The sequence below is a fragment of the Pteronotus mesoamericanus genome, unplaced genomic scaffold (genome assembly GCF_021234165.1).
Source record: "Pteronotus mesoamericanus isolate MK-2021 breed Mesoamerican mustached bat unplaced genomic scaffold, CSHL_Meso_final scaffold_232, whole genome shotgun sequence".
NCBI classification, from domain to species: domain Eukaryota; kingdom Metazoa; phylum Chordata; class Mammalia; order Chiroptera; family Mormoopidae; genus Pteronotus; species Pteronotus mesoamericanus.
Genome location: NW_026555311.1, coordinates 11,180,605 through 11,203,426, shown reverse-complemented (window position 1 = coordinate 11,203,426; position 22,822 = coordinate 11,180,605). Strand labels below are relative to the sequence as shown.

Sequence of the window (22,822 nt, the reverse complement as noted above, 5' to 3'; positions counted from 1 at the left end):
CCATCAATCCCAGTTCCCTTCTGACAGGTCTTTAATCCCACTGTTATGACCAAAACTTGTGATGAGGGTGCAGATGGAAATGCATTCTTGGTTAGTAGGCAGAGGATACTCCATGGCTTCACAGCATCCTCTTTAAGATGTTCTGACTTTAACATTACAGACCGTGTTAATATATATGGATTACTTGTTGGAATAGATCCTCCACACGCACAAAAATCACCATTAGCATTCTGACTTATTTCCATCCTATCAATTGTTCATCGTGTATTTTTGAATAACAGAGTTGTGGTCATATATGTACAGGTATGCCTAATTTTGTATCATTTCTTTTTATGCTTCCTGGCTTGTCCTAAACATTCCTCTACATTGCAATATAGTCAGATGTACTAACTTTTAAAATGTGCTTCTTACATAGATCTGCAACTATGTGGGACCTGCAAAGGTTATTGTTCAGTTGGTCACAAATGGAAAAAGCATCCACCTCCATGCACACAGCCTGGTGGGGAAGCACTGTGAGGATGGGATCTGCACTGTAAATGCTGGACCCAAGGACATGGTGGTCGGGTAAGTGAGAGGACCTGCTGCCGTGGCAGTTAGGAGCAGGTCGGACGTGACACACAAGGACTTCGACTGAAAAGGCCCTTTTCATTCGGGGCATTTCCAAGACCCTCAGAAGGCCTAAAAATGAAAATGTGTGTCTTAACATGGATCCAGAGGCATAAGGTGCCCACATGCCTGATTTCCCTGAGAAAGCCCAGTTTGCCCCTGTGGTCCTGGTCTAATTACTTACAGCACCCCCATTTACTCTCAAAAGTGGCCCAATTTAGATGACAGATTACATGGTTGTTTGACCTATGATGCATTTATGCCACTTTTAGCAATATTTTTCTTCTGGAAATAAAGAAAGAGCAAATTAGAAAAAATTTGTTGATAGCAGAAATCAACACTTCATGAATGCCTTTATACTGCTGATGATTCCTTTAATGAAGTGTCGACTCGATTTATAATGCGAACATTTTGAGCATGAAGTGAATAGGTAAATGTTGTTTCAGTTCTGTGCTGCTTAGAAAGTGTGCACACATAAGAAGCCAAGGAATTAAATGTTTTGACATTAATTAGATTTAAAATGTAAATACAAAGTGATATATTCATTTAAGGGTTGGTCAGACAGATCAATCAATTTTAAATGAAGGAAATTTTATAAAAATCAGTCCAGAAGAAGTAAGAATTGTTATTGATTTTATTTAATTTTTAAAAATATCTTTCAGTGTCTCCTAATACTGGTTTAAATAGTGTATGATAAAATCCCAGTTAATCTGGACTATTCACTCAAAAGAAAGGAATTGCTTTAGTCAACTGTAATTAAGCTGATGGTAGCATTTCAGGCTTTGAATTCCGATCAAGTTTCAAGTTGGTTGTTACTGGGGAGGTTGAGCTTTCATGTTCCTAGGCATTTCTTTGTTTGACTGTGAAAATATTCAAGTGTGAAAAACCTAGAGAGAGAGCATTCTTTTAAGTCACTAAAATCTGATTCTTTTGATGTTCAAAAAAAAAAAAAGACTGTAGATTGGAGGAAGAAGCTTAAATTGATTTGAAAAATTCTCCTGTGCTTATATAAACTTGTTTCAACATCCTCTTGAAAGATTGGCCTGTTTCCTGTTATATGTCACAGTTGGTTCATCGTCTGTTTTGGATACCCTTACGGATCTTGACTAACCTATGAGAGCTTTGAAATGTAGGGTAATTGTTAGAGTTTCAGACTAATTGATCACTTAGTGTTTCTTCATATTTACTCCAATAGGCTGCTGTCAGTTTGAAGTGTTTATTCTCTTTGGTCCTGTTTAATCTGTGATAATCACATCCTTCAGAGGAAATTATAGATGAAGTTCCCTACTAATAATATTTGTTATTATAAAACTTCCAGTATGTTGTCTGTAATTTGGTGTTTCTGTGGTTTGGCTTACTAATCTTTCAGGATTCTAGAAAGAACTAATGAGACCTACAGCAAGAGTCAAAGTAAATTCCATGTTACCAAGGAAAGTGAGGAAAATTCTTTACTCTTTTGCAGTGTTGGAGTATGGGGTACAGTAGTTTAGAGAATTCATTAATTCATTAATTCATTCAACAAACATTTTGATCATCTAAGCTCTTTAAATTGATCATCAAGATGTCTGGTCATAGTGCTGTGTGATTTCCTAACCCTATACAATTTCACTGAGAAATTTAATTAAGACGATGCCACTTGAAAGTTACAATAGACTCAGTAGACTTTGTTGTTCAGAATGTTCTATGAAATATTGGTCTTCCCTTTGTAATTTGATTTTTAACTGAGAAACTTTTGCTTACAATGTTTTCCAGAATGCAGTATTTCCTTCATGATTCATTTCCCTTCCTTCTCCTCCTCTCTCCTCTCCCCTTCCGTTCTTTCCCCTCTCCTCCCCCCTTCTTCCCTATCCTCCTCGCCCCTCGCCCACTCCACTTCTCCCCTCCCCTCCCCTCCCTCTCTTTAAGTTTCCAATGTCAGAGTTGCATTTCAGTAGGAAAACTATGCTAGTAGTCTGGAAACCAGAATTCTATTTCCATTTCTGTGACTCTCAACAGTAGATTGTGGACAATTTGCTTGACTTCTTGAGGACTTTAATTTCTTCCTTTCTAAAATATGTATTGAGCTACAGAATTTATCTCCAGGCCCTTTACATCCCCATAATTGTAGGCTGAAGTAACATTAGCTAATATTATGAAATAACATGAGCAGACTTGCCACATACATCTTTATGGTATGTCATTGATTATTTATTTAGTTCTAACTTGTAGGTAAGAAGAACACACAGAGAAATTTAGGAAGATAGCCAGCATTATTCCATAGACTTGTCAATACTAGAAATGAAACCAAGATAACCTGTTTTCAATAATATAGTTTAGGCTAAGAATAGTATAGGTTTACAAGGAGGGCACTGATCCAACACATCAAAAAAGTTACATAAAAATGAAACTGAGAAGATAATCTTTAAATTATTAAAAACAAAAGAATTACCTTTCTTTGGGGTTCTCAGTAAAATTTAGTTTCTATTTTCAAAGATATTTTATCTATATTAAAATATTCATGATGGTGGGTGTGATTGTGTTAACTTGGGGGATTTGCCCTTTTAATTTTTTTTAGTTAGCTTTAATTTTGTCTTTATATTTCCTATTCATGTATTTGGTTAGCTTTTAGTACAGGTCCTTATTTTAAAAATCTTAGTTTGGTATTAATTTTTTTGTCCCTGAATATCAACAATTTGTTTCAATATTTTAGTTCTCTGAAATTTCCAGGTGATGGAAACTGTTATTTGGCTTTGCTTTAAGCCACCAAGCTCACCAACAATCACCATACCCTCTTTCTGCTCTCTTCCTGACAACCCTGGTTTAGAGAGATGTGAAGTCTTTTTTTTAACTAATATTTATGGCATATACCAATTGGTAAGCACTAGAAGCAGATATATAATCTACTTTTTGTATATAAAAAATGAGAAAGAGGAACATGGCCTCCCTCAAGGAGCTAGTGCAAACCATAGTAAGTTGCTGTTTTTGAGGGTCCAAAACAATTAATTATTGGCAATTTCATATGGGTCAACGTTAATACACACAAAAGGAATGTTTGGGAAAAATAGACAAAGTATGGATTTAGATTGTAAGTATCCAACTTCTAAATAAGGATGTGAGGAGGAGGCTGTTTTAAAATCCTGTGCCAGCAAGTCAGTGTTCAAGGCCAGGTGGAGGAGCAACTTTAAAATCCTAGCTCAGTGACACCAGGATTCAAACCTACCCAGAGGGCAGCAGCAGTTCCCAGATTATGATAATGATGGAAACATCTGGCCCAGTGCAGAGGATTTCAAATCTGGCTGCTAATTAAAGTCACCTCTGGTCACTTTAAAAAATACTGACGCCAGGCCCTACTCCCAGAGATGCGAATCTCATTGGTCTTTCATAGGGTAGAGCAGTGGTTCACGACCTGTAGGGCGATTAGGAATCTCCCAGAGGAGCTGTTAGAACAGATGGCTGAGCCCCACCCTCAGAATTTCTGATTCAGTAGGTTTGGGAAAGGGCCCAAGAGTTTAAATTTTAGTAAATTCTGAGGTAATGTTGATGCCACTGGTAGAGAGACCTCACTTTGAAAACCACTAGTGTGGAAGAACACGGCATTTTGAGTAAGAAACAGAATTGTAGTCATGGTCATATTATTAGCTGTGATGACCTTTTTTGGTCAGGTTTTACTAAAGTATAATTTAAATACTGTAATATTCGCCCTTTAAAGCGAACAGTTCTATGAGTTTTGGCAATACTCATAAGCACCGCTGTCAAGGTATAAAGCAGTTCCGTCACCCCCCAGAATCTCGATGTGCCCTTTGGAAGTCAGCCCCTCCTCCCACTCCGGACCCTGGCACCCCCGATCTGATTTCTAGCCTGCAGTTTTACCTTTCCAGAATGACATACAGATGGAATAATATAACATTTTTATGTAGCATTTTAAAGTCTGGCTTCTTTCACTTGTATAATGTATTTGAGATTCCTCCAGATTAATGTGTATATCAACAGTTTTCAGTAACGAAAAATGTATTATATTTACCCACACATTTGCATTGCTCTTCATTCTGTTTCATCATCAGACTTTGTCTGATTTCATTTCCGTCTGCCTGAAACCCTTTCTTTCTTTCTTTTTTTTGTACTGCTGATCTGCTGTTGATAAATTCTTTCAGTTGTTTTATATCTTTAAACTCTCTATTTCATCTTTGTTTTTCAAAGATATCTTTGAGGAGTATAGAATTCTAAGTTGACAGTGTTTTTCTTTCATGCTCTTAAATATATACTGCAGTAGGGTCTTCTGGCTTGCCTTGTTTCCAACAAGAAATCCCATCATTCTTATTTTTTGTTCCTATTCACGTAGTTTGTCTTGTTTTTTTCTATCAGACTTCAGATTTTCTCTATCACCAGTTTTAAGCAATTTTATTATAGTGGACTTCAGGGTAGTTTTCTTCATGTGTCTTGTGTTTTAGCATTCATTAAAATTGTGGGATAACTCACTAAATTTTAAAACTTTTCAGTCATTATTTTTTAAAACATTTCTTCAATTCCTCTTTTTTCCTCTTCTTCTGGAACACCAATCACATGTATATTTGGATGTGAGATTGTATAACAGCTTATTGATGATCAGTTCTTTTAAAAATTTTTTTCATTTTTTTTATCAAGTTTCATTTTGAATAGTTGTATTACTGCGTCCGCTGGTTCGCTAATCTTTTGTTTGTTGTGTCTAATGTGTTCCTAATCTTATCTAGTGTATTTTTCTTCTCTGACATTGTAGTTTTCATCTCTACAGGCTTGTTTGGTTGTTTTTTTTAAAATATATTTTATGTCCCTACGTAGCATACTAATACTTTCTACTTTCCTTGACTTCCTTTTTCCATTGACTATATGACCATATATATAATAGCTATTTCAGGGTACTTGCCTACACATTCTATCACATTTCTGTGTATTTCTATTAATTTATTTTTATCTTTATTATGAGTTATATTTTTCTACTTTTTTGCATGCCTGGTTAATTTTTTATTGGATGGCAGACATTTTGAATTTTGGATGTTGCTTGCTGGATTTTTTTTGTATGCTTTTAAATACTTTTGAGCATTGGGATGAATGTAAATTTGAGAACAGTTTGATCCTTTCTAGACTTACTTTTAAACTTTGTTAGGGAAACCAGAGCTGTCTTTAGTCAAGGGTTAATTTGATATTGTTAGTAAGGCATTCCTGAATATTCTTTCTGATGATTTGTGTCTTACAAGACTTCTTGAATTATTGCAGCCCTGCCCTACAAGAATTGTTTCACCTGTTCCTTTCTGGTGGCTCTTTTCCCAGCCCTGGGTCATTTCCTCACGTACATGCTCTAATAGTACTCAGCTGCAGACTCAAGGTGGAGCCCCTGTACATCTCTGTCTCTCTGTGGTTCTTTCTTCTCTGCTGCTTTGCCTGTGAATCCTAGCTAGCCTCGTTGGCCTCCTCAAATTTTTAACTGTCTCCTCAACTCAGGGAGACCAGGTCCTATTTGGAGTCCCCCTTCCTGAGCTGCAGCCTAGAAACTCTTACGCTTTAAGCTAGCATAACTGTAGGATTCATTGTATTTGTTTCCCTCTTCTTAAGAATTGCTGCCTCTTGTCCAGTGTCTGAAATTGATTTTTTTTATGTGCTTTTTGTTGTTTAAGGTAAAAGGTTTAATCTGGTCTCTGATACTCCATCATTACTTGAAGCAGAAGACTGACTTCATACTGTTTCATTTCTTGCCAAAGTAAATTCACTATTCACATAATGAATAAGAGGATGTTGCCTTTTCCACAGGAATTAAATTAATATACATGAAAAGCACTTTATACATGATAAAGTGTGAAGTGCTACAAAGATGTTTGTCATTGCCATTATCTAAAAGAGTACCTTATTTTCCCATAGTTGTGGATGTTCTATATAGGAATAAGGCCCCAAAAACCAAAAGATGAAGATGTGGTTTCTGAAAAATTGCCTATGCCCTCATGCATATTAGTATGTCATGTTTGCATATTTTTCTGTCCTATATTAATTCATCCATTAATTGATTCAACAGACATTTATCAGACAACCAGTGTTCTATGCACTGAGACTTCTGCCCTCAAGGAGCTTAAATTCTCTTAGTCTATTTTCTTCTCTGTGTGTGTCTCAGCTATCCCATTTTTTTCTATCACTTTCTGGACACATGTCTCGTTCTGTCTGTGGGCCTCTGTGTGAGGGCTCACCTCATTCTGCCTCCACTCATATTTTCTTTCCATAGTTTACCTGGTCTTCCCACGTTAATCACGTATCCTTTGTTTCATTCAATCCAGTTCAGTTGTCATAATATTTCTTTCCTCTACTAATCTTTTTTTTTTCTTCTTTTCTGGGTGAAAGCTAGAATAAAACAGAAGTCCTTACAAAAGCTTACAAGGCTTTAAAAAAATCTGTGCCACCCCTTGCCTCCTTGAACTCCTTGACTTTTTCTTCACTTTCCTGTAGCTGTCTCGACCTCCTTGCCATTGTGATCTTTTGAAAACGCCAGGCATGACCCTACATTGGGGTGTTTGCACTTGCTGTTCCTTCTGCCTTGAATACGCTTCTTCCACATATCCACGTTTTTCCCCTCACTTCCTTCAAGTCTTTGCTCAGCTATCTTTTCAGTGAGGCCTTTTCTGGCCTCTGTCTATTTTAAAGTGTCATTCCTTTTACTACCTCTTCTATTCCCCACTCCTACCTTACTTTTCTCAGAAACATTTATTATTTTCTAAATTATACTGTAAAATTTGTTTTGTTTCTTCTCTGTGGCTGCATTAGCTAATAAATCCTATGGAACCAGGGATTCCTCTACTGTTGACAGGAGCGATAGGGCACTGCTTGGCACTAATAAGGAGCTGAATAAACATTTGCTGAATGAATGAGTATCCTTGGTAAAGTGTTTTTTGTTCATTTGTTTGTTGTATTACATTTATTGAATATACTTCTTCATTTCATGTACTTAAAAACAAATGGTTGGAGCATTTTATATATTTTCTTTAAAGATCCCTTAAATTGCTTTATTTAGCTAGTAACATATTTTATTCTCTTCATGAGATAAAATGTTTTCCACCCCTGATTATAGGTATACCTTCAAGCATAAGTCCATGTAGAATTAGATAACATTCTAATAATAAAAAATAATTTCAACCTTACAAGATAACCCAGGAGGAAATAGAATTCTGGGAAGGGGGATCCCTTCAGGACCTAGACTCTAAATCCCATCTAGAAACCCAAGGATAAGCCAAAAGAAAAAAAAATCTTCAAAATACATATTCCCCTTTTTCCAAGGGAAAAAATTTAGAAAAGTTAGCACTATATTGGAAATTAAAATATTTTTATACAGTTCTCCCCATGCATATCTACCCCAGCTCCTTAATCATAATTTGAAAGTCTAATAAGCCCTGAAAACCAAAAGGTTTTGCTGAGTTTACCACAAACTTGTTTGGTGGCAAAACCCCAGTCTGCCCTGATGTACAGCTGGTTATAATCTTTATTTTTCCCTTTGGTGAGTCTACATATTTTACTGCAGAAGTAGTAATGTGTTTGATTATAGTATGGGCCCCAGTAACAGAGTACCTGTGGTTTGGTTTTGTTTTGTTTTCATTCTCTTTGCTTAAATGAAACCATGAACTCTAGTCATTGACTCCCTAACTTTGGGTTATTGTTGCTTGCTGCTTTTACTGTGTTTTCTCCAGCTTCGCAAACCTGGGTATACTTCATGTGACAAAGAAAAAAGTATTTGAAACACTGGAAGCACGAATGACAGAGGCGTGCATAAGGGGCTATAATCCCGGACTTTTGGTGCATCCTGATCTTGCCTATTTGCAAGCAGAAGGTGCAGGAGACCGACAGCTCACAGGTGAGTGTCATTCTCCCATCCTTGCTTTTTTGCAAGCTCGGGCTCTCATTTTTCTCACGTGTAGACTCTGTACTCATTTATATGCCCCAGGTTTCTCTTTCTCCTCATCTGTACCCCAAGCCGCTCCTGCTCTTTTCCTGCTCAGAAACCTTTGATGGCATCCTGCTACCTCTAGAATAAAATCTCTACCTCCATAGGCTGCATGTGAAGCCCTCACAGTCTTGCCCGAGCCACCGTTCCAGCTTCATCTTCAGTCCCACTCTGCACCCACCTCCGCCCACCACTGCCCTCTGAACAACACGTGCATCTCCATTCTTTCATATGTGTGTTCCTGTGCTTCAAACACCTCACCTTTCCCTTCTCAACCTCTCAAAACCAATTCATAATTTAAGACTTAGTTCAAAAACAGCCCCCGCTTATATCTCTCCCAGCTCACCTTCTTATAAAGAATCTTTCTTTCTTTGGGCTTTTCAGGCACATTATAAACTATTTTTTGGTCATAAAAATGCTGTGATTTTATGATTTTTTTTTTTGCCTTTACTCATTTTTTTTCTTTTAACCCCAAATTGTGCCTTGCCACCTACACCACATCTGCTTTTATATGTTGTCCTTCAGTCTGGACACCCTGTCATCAGCTCACATCCAGGTGATCCAAAACCACCATCATTTTTCCCCTAACTGTGTCCCATCTTCTGACATCCAGGCTCCAAACTTTCTCATCATCTCTGACACTTCCTTCGCCCTGTGCTGCGTCCCCAAGTAGCGGTCCAGCTATGCTGTGCCCCGTGGGGCTCCAGTCCTCACTCCGTTTTTGTAGCTCTGTCTCTGCCCCCCAACTTCTGATCCAGTTTATACCCTATGGCCGGATGGATCTTACTCAAACCTGCATGTCATCACTGCTCAGGGTCTCCCCATTGCCAACAAAACCCAAATTCAAGAAGCTGGCATTAAATTTCTCCCAAGAGCTGGCCCCGTCTGCATTTCCAGCTGTTCCCCACCATGTCCCTTCATGTCAGACCAAACTACTCCATAGAAGCACCATGGTCTCTCGCTCCTTTGCCTTAGCACATTCTTTCTATACTTGCTCCTTCCTCTTTCTGGGATGTCCTTATTCACCCTCTTCATAAGGACAAGTTCTACCATCCCCTTAAGATTTAGAGCAAATGTTTCTCCTGCTCCAAAGCCTCTGGATTCTCCCCTTCTTTGAAATTCCCTATCACTTCATCTGTAGCTCTTTGAAAGCACTTATCTCTTGAATTATCACTTTTCATGATATAAGGTAATTATACCCATCGGCATGAAAGCTCCATCAGGAGGGAGGGAAGGAGCCAAATGCAGTAGAGTCATTCATTTCCTTCAAAAGTACTTTTTGAGTACCTGCCATGTGCCAAGGAGGGTGCTAGGCGTATGTGTAAGATTTATTACACATACACATAAGAGGGTATGTGTAAGATTTATTAAAGAGATATTTCCAGAAACTCTACAAGTGCACCAGATAGGCTCATTGGCAGTCTCTGTGCTTATAGGACTTTTGGAATACTTAGTTTTCACATTTTGCAATACAACCGATGCACAGTTGACTTTTCTCATTCCATTCCATCGCGTTCCTTGTATCTTCACCTCTTATTGTAGGGATAAAAGGGAGAGTTTGGAGAAAGCTAGGAAAGGAGAGAGGCAATGTGATACATACAGGACAGTTTTCAACTGGAATTCCAAGAAAATCCAGGTCTTCTTTTGATGGCTTTAATTTTGGGTGACCTAAACAAGATAAATTTTAAAAATTTTATTAGCAGCATGAAGAATTTCAAAACAGCAATTTTTATTTCAAGTTTCTGTTATCTGAGCTTTATAACAGCATCCTATCTAAAATGTTCATCTTTTGCTCTTACCCTGTGCTGTGTGGTCCTAGATCGGGAGAAGGAGATCATCCGCCAGGCAGCGCTTCAGCAGACGAAGGAGATGGACCTCAGCGTTGTGCGGCTCATGTTTACAGCTTTCCTTCCGGACAGCACCGGTAGCTTCACGAGGCGCCTGGACCCCGTGGTGTCAGACGCCATCTACGACAGCAGTGAGTGCTTGACTTTTAATGCGAGGCAGCTCCGTGCAATGTCAAGGACAGACTTGCAACCTGCTCTGGCAGTTACTTACTAACTCTGAGTCCTGGGCCAAGTAACTTAATCCCTTGGAGCCTCATGTTTATCATCGACAAGATGGGAATACTAAAATCTAATATAAAAAGTTGATGTCTAGATTAGAAGTGAAATATTACAAAGTTCTCAATACATATAGTTCTTTTCCTCAGATGTGCATTTTAGTCTTTTACATGTAAAGCCAAATCTCTTATTTCTTACAAATGCCTTGCTGTGAGGATATCTTGTTGGTACTCATAGATGAGAAAAGTATCTCAATTTTTTTCATCAAGAGTCTAAATAGAAGTTAATAAAAGGCAACTATTATTATCCATCTTCTTTCTCACATGTTGTAGCTTTATCAAGATAGAAACTTCAGGTTAATTGAATGAGCAGCACAGATCGTATGTGGCTTCAAAATTCTATTTCAGTCACTAGTTCCTAGACTTTTTAAAGAGTCTTACAATGATATTCAAATTTACCATGCAAACTTGTTTGGTAAAATTTTTGGTATGTGTAAGATTTATTAAAGAGATATTTCCAGAAACTCTACAAGTGCACCAGATAGGCTCATTGGCAGTTTATAGGGTTTAGTCTAAGCAGAAAACTCCAGGCTCCAAGTACAATTGATTTCTCTAATTTAAACAAGTTTGAAAGGAAGTGAAAGCATTATAAAATGATGTGGACTCACATAGCAAAGATTACCTTAAATGCAGCTGTTGCGGGGGGTGGAGGAGGAAGCTTTATGCTATTACCACACAAAACTTTTGCCCCTAACCACACAGAATTCTAATTTAGTTTGTGGAAAAGAAATATAACATCTCCATTTTTTCTTTTTTGTAGACTAAAAATTAATATTTTAAGAAAATTGTGCTTCTCCTAAATTTCTAGGACTCTTGTAAGTGGTCTATCACTCTCATCAAAATAGCTTGGGCGTAAGTGTTGACCTAATTGAGATTCCACCAGCCCGTTGGCTTGGTACCTCCCAGAACATCAGAAGAGCTCTTTCTGTCTGTATTAATCCCTTACTGTATTAGTAGGAGAAACAAAGATCGCTCCTATCTGCCTCCTCTGTTTTGGTGGTAATGAATGACCCATGCCCAAGAAGTGCTCTGAGGACTTCAGGAGGCATTTTTCTGTTACTTGTATCCTTGCCAAAACAGTACGAGTGAAAGCATCTATTTAAACTTTCTTTTGGTTAATGTGTGCTAAGGACAGGGTCCCTCATAAGAGATTGGCTTGTGAAACTCAGATAAACCAGGATGTTTGTTGTTTTTCTCCTGTGGACAGAAGCCCCCAATGCATCCAACTTGAAAATTGTACGAATGGACAGGACAGCTGGCTGCGTAACTGGCGGGGAAGAGATTTATCTTCTGTGTGACAAAGTTCAAAAAGGTAAACATATGCTCTGATCTCAAGGTGTGAAATATTTTTAAAGTGTCTGTGAGTCACTTTTTGGCTGTGGACCCAGTAATATCCCTTTAAAATTTATACATTTCAGGTCTTCCAGATTAAAGTTACCTGTGTTATTTTTTAAACCCAACTAGTTTATTTTAAAATTTTCAACAGAAGTAACGAGAAGTTCTAAAATGGTGGTGATCAGTGACATTTCAGTGTTTCATGCTTTAAAGTTTGGTATCTGAACTTAGTTAAACTAAAATAAATGAGTAAAAGTCCATACTACATACACACAGAATAATGTTTTATGTGTGTTACATGTCATGCCCTTTAGTCAGCTCTGACTCCCGCTAGCCGCTGAATGGCTGATGCCCACCGTGTCCTGTCCTCGACAGCCCTGCTCGGCCCCTGCAGCCTCATGCCTATGGCTTCTTTTGTGGAGTCTGCCCATCTCATACTTGGTCTTCTCTTTTCCAGCTGCCTTCTCTTTTTCCCAGCAGTGTTGTCTTTCCCAAAGAATTCTGCCTGCTTGTGATGTGCCCGAAGTGGGACAGCTTCAGTTTTTCATTTTTGCCCCCAGTGATGTTTCAGGCTTCATTTGCTGGAAGACTCATTTGTTCCTCTAAAGTTTTACATAATATAAAATTATTTTGTTTATCTTACAGTGCTTTGTTGCAACACTGAGAGAGCTTCTCCAAGTATTTTCACATGACAGTGTGATGTCAGCTAAGAAAAAGAAAGACATTATAAGAGATTAAAAGAAAATCAGGATTATAGGGAAATTCTCAAAGCATATTTCTCTCATAAATTTGACTTTCAGAAAGGGTCCTTGGCATTCATCTCATAAGATATAATGCAAGATTGATAAATTACAAAGGCTAAAGGAGATTGTGTTATTTCCTCAAATTTCACTCATTTTGAAAATAAATGATCAAAAGTATAGTATAATAAAGATGTGGTCATTGCAAAGTGATGAGCAAAGGAAGCAGATGCACAATTGGAAATATAGCCCCTAAATAAAAGAACTGTGGTTTCAAAAAAAGAAAATTCTTACTGGAGGACAAATGCTCTGAGGTAAAAAGTAAAAAAAATAAAATCAGATTTTAAGGTAAAAGTATGTATGTTTATCCAAAAAAATGTATACTTTCTCTGCTCTCCTGATATCAGCCTTCTTTTAACCTGTTCTCTCCAAGTAATTTACACTTCCAAATTCCTGGGCAAGCCAGGGAGATGCCAACCTGAGTTACATTGTCATATTTCTGCAAAAGTAGAATCCACGACTGAAGTGTGAAATTTAGGCATTCTAATTTAATCTGAAGGGACTTGACTGACATTATATTTTTAACAGTTTTCCAATAAGGATTAATAAAGTATTCTATATAGTAAGGCAGCATAGTAGAATGTTTAAGAGTAGAATGCTTAAGCTGGAAACTATACTGATTGTGTTCAAACCCTGGCTTCTTCATTTGCTACTGTTCACCCTTGGATAAGTTACTTAACCTCTCTGGACTCCAGTTTCTCTTCTGCAAAATGAAGATATTAATAGCACACCTACATTACAAAGTTATTGTGAGGATTAAGTGAGTTAATATGTCCATATAAACCTCTTAGAATTGTGTCTAACACATAGTAAACTTTATGTAAGCTAAATATTATTATGTAAATCTATATTGAGTAGAACCACATTTTGGGATTCTGGTATTCCTCACTACCCTTCATCTTTCTCTTGAGTGAATTGGTTTAGAGATGGAGAAGTGGGAAGATCAAAGATTGATTAAGAGAAAACTCAAATTGAATAGGTAAATCTGTCATTGTAAATGAAACTTAGGCCCATTCTGTGGTAACTAATTAAAAATTTGGTGATTTTTGAAAAATTTAAATTATTCAAAAGTCAGTTTCATTTTACTTTCAAATTTTAAGTATATAGTATGTTTAGTCTTGAACTAACTTTTTTCCAACATGTTTGTAAATATTATTACACTGTGTGGATTACACACCTGACTATGACTGTTTGCAGATGACATCCAGATTCGATTTTATGAAGAGGAGGAAAATGGTGGAATCTGGGAAGGATTTGGAGATTTTTCCCCAACAGACGTTCATAGACAAGTAAGTGGATAATGATGATGATGATGATAATTTTACATTTTCTGCCTTGTTGAAAAAGGAAAAAATATAAATATTTATTTAACTTTTATAAAAAGAGTACTATATTTTTAAGATTCTTACAGGTTTTATAGAAAAGTTACCTCCCATAGAAGTATGGGCAAGTTTCTATAACAAAACACCAAAGACTGGGTGGATTAAACAACAGAAATTTATTTTCTCACAGTTCTGGAGGCTGGAAGTTCCAGACCAAGGTTTGACAGGGTCACTTTCTGGCGAGAGCTTTCTTCCTGGCTTCTAGATCACAGCCTTCCCACCATGTCCTCCATGGGAGAGAGTAAGCTCTCTGGTGTCTCTTCTTATAAGGACACCTATCCTACTGAATCAGGGCTCTGCCCTTATGACCTCCTTTACCCGTAATTATATCCATAAAAGCCTTATAGCCAAATACATATACATTAGAGGTTGGAGCTTCACCATTCAAATTTGACGAGACACAATCAGTTCAAAACAGTGTTCTACTGGAATAATTAGGTGAAACATGTTACACAGATATTCTAATGGAAAATGTTGAAAGGAAGAGACTTCTAGTTGGGGTTGATGTCATCACGATAAATCAAGATTTCCAAGTGGCAAATGAGTATATGACTAAGAGAGGAAAATACTAAATCCCCATCATAATGACTACTCTGAGTGACTGAGGAATACTGTTTTCACCAAAAAAAAAAAAAAATGGAAATGATCCAAATACCCATCAATAAGTGGCCAATTACTGGTAAATAAACTATGTTGTATCTATGTGATGGAATATTATGCAGTTATTGAAAAGAATAACTCTATGAACTAATATGAAAAGATCTTAAATACACAACATTAAAAAATTTTAGATACAGATATAAAACAAAGTATACATTAGAAAGATTACATGTTCAAGTTAGCACACTCATAAAGAAACTCTGGGAGAATACAAAAGAAATTAATAAATTCTCTGCATTTACCTCTGGGCATCGGAGGGGTGGAGGGCGAAGAAAGCAGTTGGAATTGCCTGGATGGAGGACAGGAGTGGCAAGAAGAAATTTCAGTGAATGTCATTAGATACCTTTTTATATTTTACAAAATCTTGATACCTATGAATATATTAAATGATCAAAATATCAAACTGAAAAAAAAATGTGAAATGCCTAACTATTCTAGCACCACCAGAGATGTTACAGAGTGCCCTGTATATGCCTAGAGCCTTAGCCATTCTCGCCTCAGGATGCACTGACCCTGACCTGGCTGGTGTGGCTCAGTTGGTTGGCCATCATCCTGCAAGCCGAAAGGTCTCAGGTTTGATTCCTGGTCAGGGCACTTGCCTGGGCTGTGGGTGCAGTCCCAAGTCGGAGCGCATTCGAAAGGCAACCACTCAGTGTTTCTCTCTCACGTCGATATTTCTCTCCTTTCCCCTCTCTTTAAAAATCAATCAATAAAAAGATAATAATAAAATACACTGACGCTGTGATGATGCCTCCCTTGCAGGGTTTACTTTCCTCATCAACAGGCCTGCAGCTGATAGTAGTACCACCTTTCTTTTCTCTCCCATCCCACAACCAACCTTTCTAATGTTGGTGTAATAATCTTAGAGGATTTTAAGGCTGATTTGAAAGAGGAGAATGTGTATGCAGTGTATTTTTTGCATAATTATTTACAAATAAAGGCATTTGAATTATTAGACAAATGAAATAATAAAGATTTGTAATACATCAGCATAGTCTTGCTTCATTTTCACAGTGGCAATTTAATTAAAATCTATGGGTATAGAATTCTGAGTTCAAAACTTTCTCCAGTGTGCTGTATTTTTTGTACACTGTCTCTACACATTGAGTATAAAGAATGTGTTTAATGAGTAGCATTACTGGAAAAAATAGCAGTTACACCCTAATATTTGGATCTTTGTATCCTCCAGTTTGCCATCGTCTTCAAAACACCAAAATACAAAGATGTCAACATTACTAAACCAGCCTCTGTGTTTGTCCAACTTCGGAGGAAATCTGATTTGGAAACTAGCGAACCAAAACCTTTTCTCTATTATCCTGAAATCAAAGGTAACTCAATTGTTTATACTCTTGCTCTTGTTTCAGTAAGGGGACAGGCTTATTAGAAAATATCAGTTAGTCACCTCCTTTGAACAACTTCCTAGTAACTGGCCTCTAGACCCATGGTACTTATTTTAGAGAGAAGTTAATGTACAATTTGGGGGTCTTGGTATTAAGTCCAGACTTTTAAAATAATGCTATTTTCACCATTTATGCACCTGATAATTTGAAACTATCATTTATTGAGTAATACAGGGTTCAGGCAGTTGAGATGAAAAGATAAGGCTTGCTGTGGAGGAGAGTCAGCCACTCCATCAGTGGGCCTCAAGCAGGTGAACAGAAGACTCAGCCTGTGTGCAGTGCAGAACTATAAAAATGAATAAAGCGCCATTCTTTTCCTCACGAAAGACATACCAAGAAAGAGCGATAATAGTCTCCTTAAGTACTTACAATGCAAATTAATTATTTTGATAAGTTCCAAAAGTGAAGCTTCCACAAACACATACGAGAATGCTGAAGAAAGAGAGCCCTTGCTTCTAAAGCCACCTAGATTCTTCAAGGTCCTTAACATTGGGGGTATATTTCAGTAGTTGGGTATGAAAGGGAAAAGGGAGTTTCCTAGGATTCAGAAACTTGAGGAGCTAAAAGAGTCTGTGTGCTCAGAGAAAAGTGAGTATTATGATCATTGAGGTGGACTCCCAGGCCAAGGTGGGACAAGAAGGCCAGAGCCAGCCTCTGAAGTGCTAGGATTGGCGGCTGAGAAATTTTGCATCATTTCTGGGATAGGAATGATTAGGCCTGTTTGAATTTGGAATGAGGGCTCTGACTTCTTTCTGTGAACACTGAGGAGACCATCTGGGCAGCAATGAGTCAAAAGACTATTGCAGGGATCCAGGTGAGAAATGGTGAGGCTATTAAAGGTATTACTGCAAAGAATGAAAGGAGAAGGTGGATTCAAAAGGCAGTTCATTGATGGCGTCAAGAGGACCCAGGTGCTGGTTGAGGTCGGAGGTGAGGAAGTAATTCAGAAGTCATACATGGTTCTAGGAATCCCCGCCTAGGAAGTCTGTGTTGTGGTTGAACTGGTGAAAGAAGCAGGGGAGCAAAAGAGTGTTTGGGTGAGCAAAGGAAGAGCTCAGTTTAAAATATGACGCACTTTAGGTTCTCGTACCAAATTCCAAATAGGCCAGTCGAAAGAGAGGAGTGGAACTTGAGAGGGCAGGGTGGGAAATTCAGCATTGAGAATGCTCTCAGAATGAATGTAACAGGTATTTCTTTTCCTGGTGTCCACTGACTCCCCGACCATGGGGTCTATGAATAGAAATGCACTTTAATAATATTAGCTTTTTTGTAAACCTATTTCGTATTTTTCATATTGAAAACTGTGATCTAAGAGGGGATCCAAAGGCTTCGCGCACTGCAAAATGGGCCACGGCGCAAACAGAATTAGAAACCGCTTGGCAAGAGGGAAGTGAGACTAGAGAGGGAGTTCAGTGAATGATTGTCACAGGGGACCCAAGTCCTGGCTGAGTTGGAGATCACGAAAGTGCCTCAGCCACAGTCTCCATGTGTGTTGGATCCTGTGATAGCAACATGTGATGTGTGATTTTAAAGAGGACCCTCTTTTTTCTAGAATTCATATTGCAGCAGAAGGATTTAGATGCCTTATGAGTTGCTGTTTCTTTTCTGAGGTGGCGGCCTCTCTGCTGATGAGTCAGATTTGTAGTGCCTTCCGCGACTGGTGGTTTGAAAATGTTGTGAGCGGAGGAGCCTTTTTTCCCCTCCGCATGAAATTTCATGCAAAATCCCAGTATGTAAACCTGACAGGCTTTGGTTAAAATAGGGGTAGAGAGCTCTGCCCACTTAGCCTTTCCCAGAAGCTTGCTCACCTGTCTTCACTGCCCCCCGCCACCCCGCCCAGGAGCTGCCTGGGATCTTCTGAATGCTCCAGTCTGCATGCAATTTGAAAATCACTGCTTTGGGTTAAACACCCTTCTTTAAAAGTAGACAAAAATTTTGGACTTTCTGAGAAAAAAGTTAGATTCCTGAAATGTTTTCAAAATAATGTCAATTTTTCTAACACACAAAAAAAAATCATATTAAGAAAGGAAAACCAGCCCTGGCCAGTGTGACTCGGTTGGTTGGGTATTGTCCCGCAATGTGAAACTGGCAGCCAGTTTGATTCCCGGTCACGGCACGTGCCTGGGTTGTGGGTTTGGTCCCAGGTCAGGGCACGCACAAGAGGCAACTGAATGATGTTTCTTTTTCACATCGATGTTTTCTCTCCCTCTCTCTCTCCCTCCCTTCCCCTCTCTCTAAGAAAGAAATAAAATCTTTAAAAAAAAGAAAACCAGATATAAATATGAGCATAGAAATGACCAACATTTATTATGATTGAGTCATGAGATTAGAGCTATTTTATTGAAGATAACAAATTAACTTAGTCTACAAAACGTTCTGGATTATAAAATCCCAAATTGGAATAATCACAAGGAGAAACAGTCACACCACGCATGCGACTAGTCAGAAAAATAGCAGGCCATTTACCATAAGAGTAAGTATATGAAAACGATCCAAACTATACAACCCAAGGAATCACTATGTACCTCTCTCCGAAGTCATTGCACACGCCCAACCCCTGCAGCCACTCCCTAGCTCATTGCCTAATTTTCTATTTTTCCTAACTTTCAATGGTCTGTGAAATTGTTTTCTCTACTAACTTATGTGTCTGTTGTCTTCTCCCTACCTCCAGATTTGGTCTTTCATGTTTATGGCTACATCCCCAGCATCTAGAACACTATGTGTCACATAGTAGATGTTCCTTGAATATCAGAGAGCTGACTTACTGATTGACCAAGTTGACAACCTCCTCCAAAAAGCTAGTAATTTGTTGAGTGCTGTCAAGCAGAACGATAGATTTAAAAATATAACATATTCTTCTCATTGTTCAGAATTACCCAGCCCTGCACTCTGCATATTCTATGGTCATTGATTGGCACTGTGCTTCATAAAAACTTCATCGAGATGGTTGGATCCAGGGAGACAGTTAAAATAATCAAGCGAGTGATGATCAGCAAGGGAAGAAAATAGTTGAGAAACTGCTATCCAAAAGCAAAGAAAGGCCATGTGACTCTTCAGTCTGAAAAGACCGAGATTAGGAAGAAACAAGATAATCTTTAAATTATGAAAGATATGGTCAAGATAAATGCAGGCATAATTACCGGCAAATTATAACCTGGAAAGTGAAAACAAGGTACTTTTAAGGCACATGTACAGCAAAAGGTGGTCGAGGCTAAAAGTTTATCTCCTTTTGTAAATTTACCTGTTATCTTAAGTCATCAGTTATTAAAGGAAGCAAAGATACTGTGGAATGTTTCCCAAAGAATGGCAACTTAATGTATTGGAAAGCTCACTAGACTTTGGATCTGATCTTCGCTCTGCCCTGACCTCAGAGAAGTCCCTTAATCACATTAGCTTCCATTCCTCCACTGTAAAAGGAGAACTTACAGTGAGTGGCCTTCTAGACTTAGGTCCTTTCTAGAATAGGTTGATATTTCATTGTACATCCTGTGGTGCCCCTGTCAAAGGCAGACCACAAGGATAAATGAACCCAGTGTGACAATCATCACGTAATCTTCAATTCCATGGAAATTTAAACAGCAGGATTTTTTATTAAAAAGCTTGTCACATGGAATTTTCTGTATCAATTTCTTGTCATTGAAATCTTAATGTCTGTAGAATAATTAATATTTTTTTAAATTGACTCTTTAAAATTCCCACTTTGGAGTGAAATATAACCAGTGAACCTGTTTTATGAGTCAAAAGAAGTACATGGCAAATACAAAATGATCTCTGTGCCAGGAAGCATGTCAAGAGATAACATTTTTTTCTGAAGATGAGTCAGTTGTCTGTTTCCCTCTTGTGTTTCATATTCCTAGTGAACTAATATTCTCTGCAAGTGCAACAGTTTGTAGGATGTGTAAGTATGACTGTTAGTTATCATACAACTGGTAAAAAATTTCTACAAGTCTGTCTAAAACCTTTGATGATAAGGAAGTTGTTAAAGTGTCTCCACTTTGAGATCACCTCTTTTTATGGAAGCATAGTTTCTTTAAAGTTGACCTTGGCTTTTTTCCTACTAACAAATCTGGACATGGTTAGTTTTTAAACGATGATTTTCTAAATGCACTTCACTACCCTACTTTCTCCGGCTTCAACTTTCAACTGCACTCAGATGATCGCAAGATAATCAGTAAACATCAGCCTTCTTTCTAACTCTGAGGTGAAGGAAACAACCACAGAATTAGAAACAAGTGAAGGTATTTCTGAACATAAACAATGGGTCACAGCGACATTGAAAAATCAGAAATAGGACAGTTGTTAAGTCCTGGACTGCTGCTGATTGGGGAAAAGGGTACCACATTGATTGCTTGTTCAATTTAAACAAAAATCTTTTTTCATTCCTTCAGCCCAAAAGAGAGAAGGGAGGAAAAAAATAAATAGAAGGAAACTCAGAGAAGAGAAAGGGAAACAGGAAGAAGAAACAAGAGCGGAACATTAGACCACAAAGGCAGTGCCAGAACTTAGCGGGCAGTGGGGCTGGTAAGAAGCATCGCTAGTGAGAAGCAAAAGAAAGAGCAGCCACATGTGGAATAGCAAAGAGTCTAAGGAGCATTTAGTCCTGGACAATCAAAACTCTCAGCATCACTGTATTTTAGTCAAGTAGTGGTCATAGACGTTTAGTCCCCCATACCTCATCGGTCACCCCAAGGGCTACAGGTCCCTCTTTCATTGTACTTCTGTGGGTCACCCATTTTTATCATCATGTTCACCACTAAGCAACAGTTTCCATCACCTTATATCTGCACTGCCTCTGCCTCTCACTTTGACTATTTTGTCTGATATACCAGTGACAGATGAATCTTCCTGTAATACCAGCACCACACATCATTCCCCAGTTCAAAAATACTGGTTGGCTCTCCTGCCTGTAAGTTAAATCCCTTCAGTTCGTCCTCCACAATGGGATCCCAACCAGAGCTCTTTCTCAAGAATTCCTCATACTAAACTCTCACTTCAGCTAAACTGATCCACGGCTATTCTCATAAGTATGCACTGCACATGCTTGCCTTCATTACTTTCCTTCTATACCCCCTTCCCAAAACATCTTCCCGTTGCCCTCTCCCAATTTAAAGTTGATTCTAAGAGGCTTTCTCTGAATTTTCCAGCCCACTAGGACTTCCAAGAAGTCCTTTTTTGAACTCCTTGAACTGGTTTGTACCATGCATGTAACATGTATGGCATTATAGTGCTGTCTCTCTAAGCCTTGCCCCACATCCTTAAAATTATATTGGAGGGTTCTTGACAGCAAAGACGTTAGATTATACTTCTCTGTATCCCCAGTGCCTAGCTCATGGGAGATGCATAATGAATGTCAGCTAGTTAATAATAGATGTTCTGTATGACCAAGTGAAATGCTCAATATTTTTCTTACTCAGGATCTTAATCTTTGATGGACATTTTAGTTTGCCTTTGGAGACTTAAGAGACTGTTGCAGGGAGGATTTGGGTGTGTACTCTTCTGTGGTCTCTCTGAGGCTGCTCCTCAGTCTTCATGTCACTGGAACACATCTAATGCTTCTTGAAATTTGACATCTCTTCCTCCTTGGGCACTTTCTGTTTCCCTTTAAGATATTTAAAAATACCATCAGAATCAATATTCTTTCTGTGGCTAGTCATGGAACTGAATCAATCTTTTCTCCTCTGGTTTCTCTTCCTTTAACAACAGATAAAGAGGAAGTGCAGAGGAAGCGGCAGAAGCTCATGCCCAATTTCTCGGACAGTTTCGGCGGTGGCGGTGGCGCAGGGGCTGGCGGTGGAGGCATGTATGGCAGTGGCGGTGGAGGAGGGGGTGCTGGAAGCACCGGTCCAGGTACGAAGCAGGTCTTTTCTCTCTAAAACTTTTTCCCATCGCAGAGGGCAGAATTTTCCTTTTCTAGATTTCCCAGCTTATCGGTGAGTGAGGTGGCTCTGACAATATTGAGTGTGATATATTAAATTACAATTTCCCAACAAATATAATTCTTTCAAAGAAACGCCGTTTCATCTTATAACACATAGATACCAAAAATCGCCTAAGACCAGATACCCAAAGATTACCTCTGTTAACATTTTGATATATCCCCTCTTTTTTCTTAGCATAGTTTTTTTGATATTTTTTGGAAACATTGAAAATTATAGAAATTACAAAAATATATAAAATCCTGCCATCCAAGTTTAACTACCTCTAGTTTTTTCTGTTCATACATACATCACAGTATATATTTATGCATTTTTTCAAGTTCAGCGGTGCATATCCTTATTATGCACAGTATTTTAAACTGTTTACGTGTATTAGCTGTTTATTATCATCGCATCATGATTATGAGCAGAGAATCATTTTTAAAAAGCATATGCTGCTTTTCCCTAATGAGTTGCCATAATATAACCTGCTTGACTGTTGTTTCCTTTTCCTATATAAAATGTTATACTGAACCTTTCAACCCATGTTCCTTTTTCTTTTGCTCTAGATTTTTTAAAAAATTAGATTCTTTGAAGTAACATTACTATGTCAGAGAGTGTAACATGTAACACCAGCTGCTTTCCCAGAGTTTTACCAGTTTATGCTTCTAT

At 38.2% G+C, this 22,822-nt stretch overlaps 1 protein-coding gene across 2 annotated transcripts in view; it reads left to right on the top strand.

Moving 5' to 3' along the window:
- The window catches only part of NFKB1 (nuclear factor kappa B subunit 1), a 123,393-nt gene that overhangs the window by 77,067 nt on the left and 23,504 nt on the right, over positions 1 to 22,822 (top strand). For both annotated transcript variants that reach the window (XM_054591679.1, XM_054591678.1), the window contains exons 6-12: positions 416 to 564; positions 8,283 to 8,446; positions 10,356 to 10,514; positions 11,866 to 11,970; positions 13,991 to 14,082; positions 16,025 to 16,163; positions 21,939 to 22,082. In XM_054591679.1, the coding sequence (XP_054447654.1) occupies positions 416 to 564; positions 8,283 to 8,446; positions 10,356 to 10,514; positions 11,866 to 11,970; positions 13,991 to 14,082; positions 16,025 to 16,163; positions 21,939 to 22,082 (952 nt within the window). The remainder of the gene's footprint in view (positions 1 to 415; positions 565 to 8,282; positions 8,447 to 10,355; positions 10,515 to 11,865; positions 11,971 to 13,990; positions 14,083 to 16,024; positions 16,164 to 21,938; positions 22,083 to 22,822) is intronic.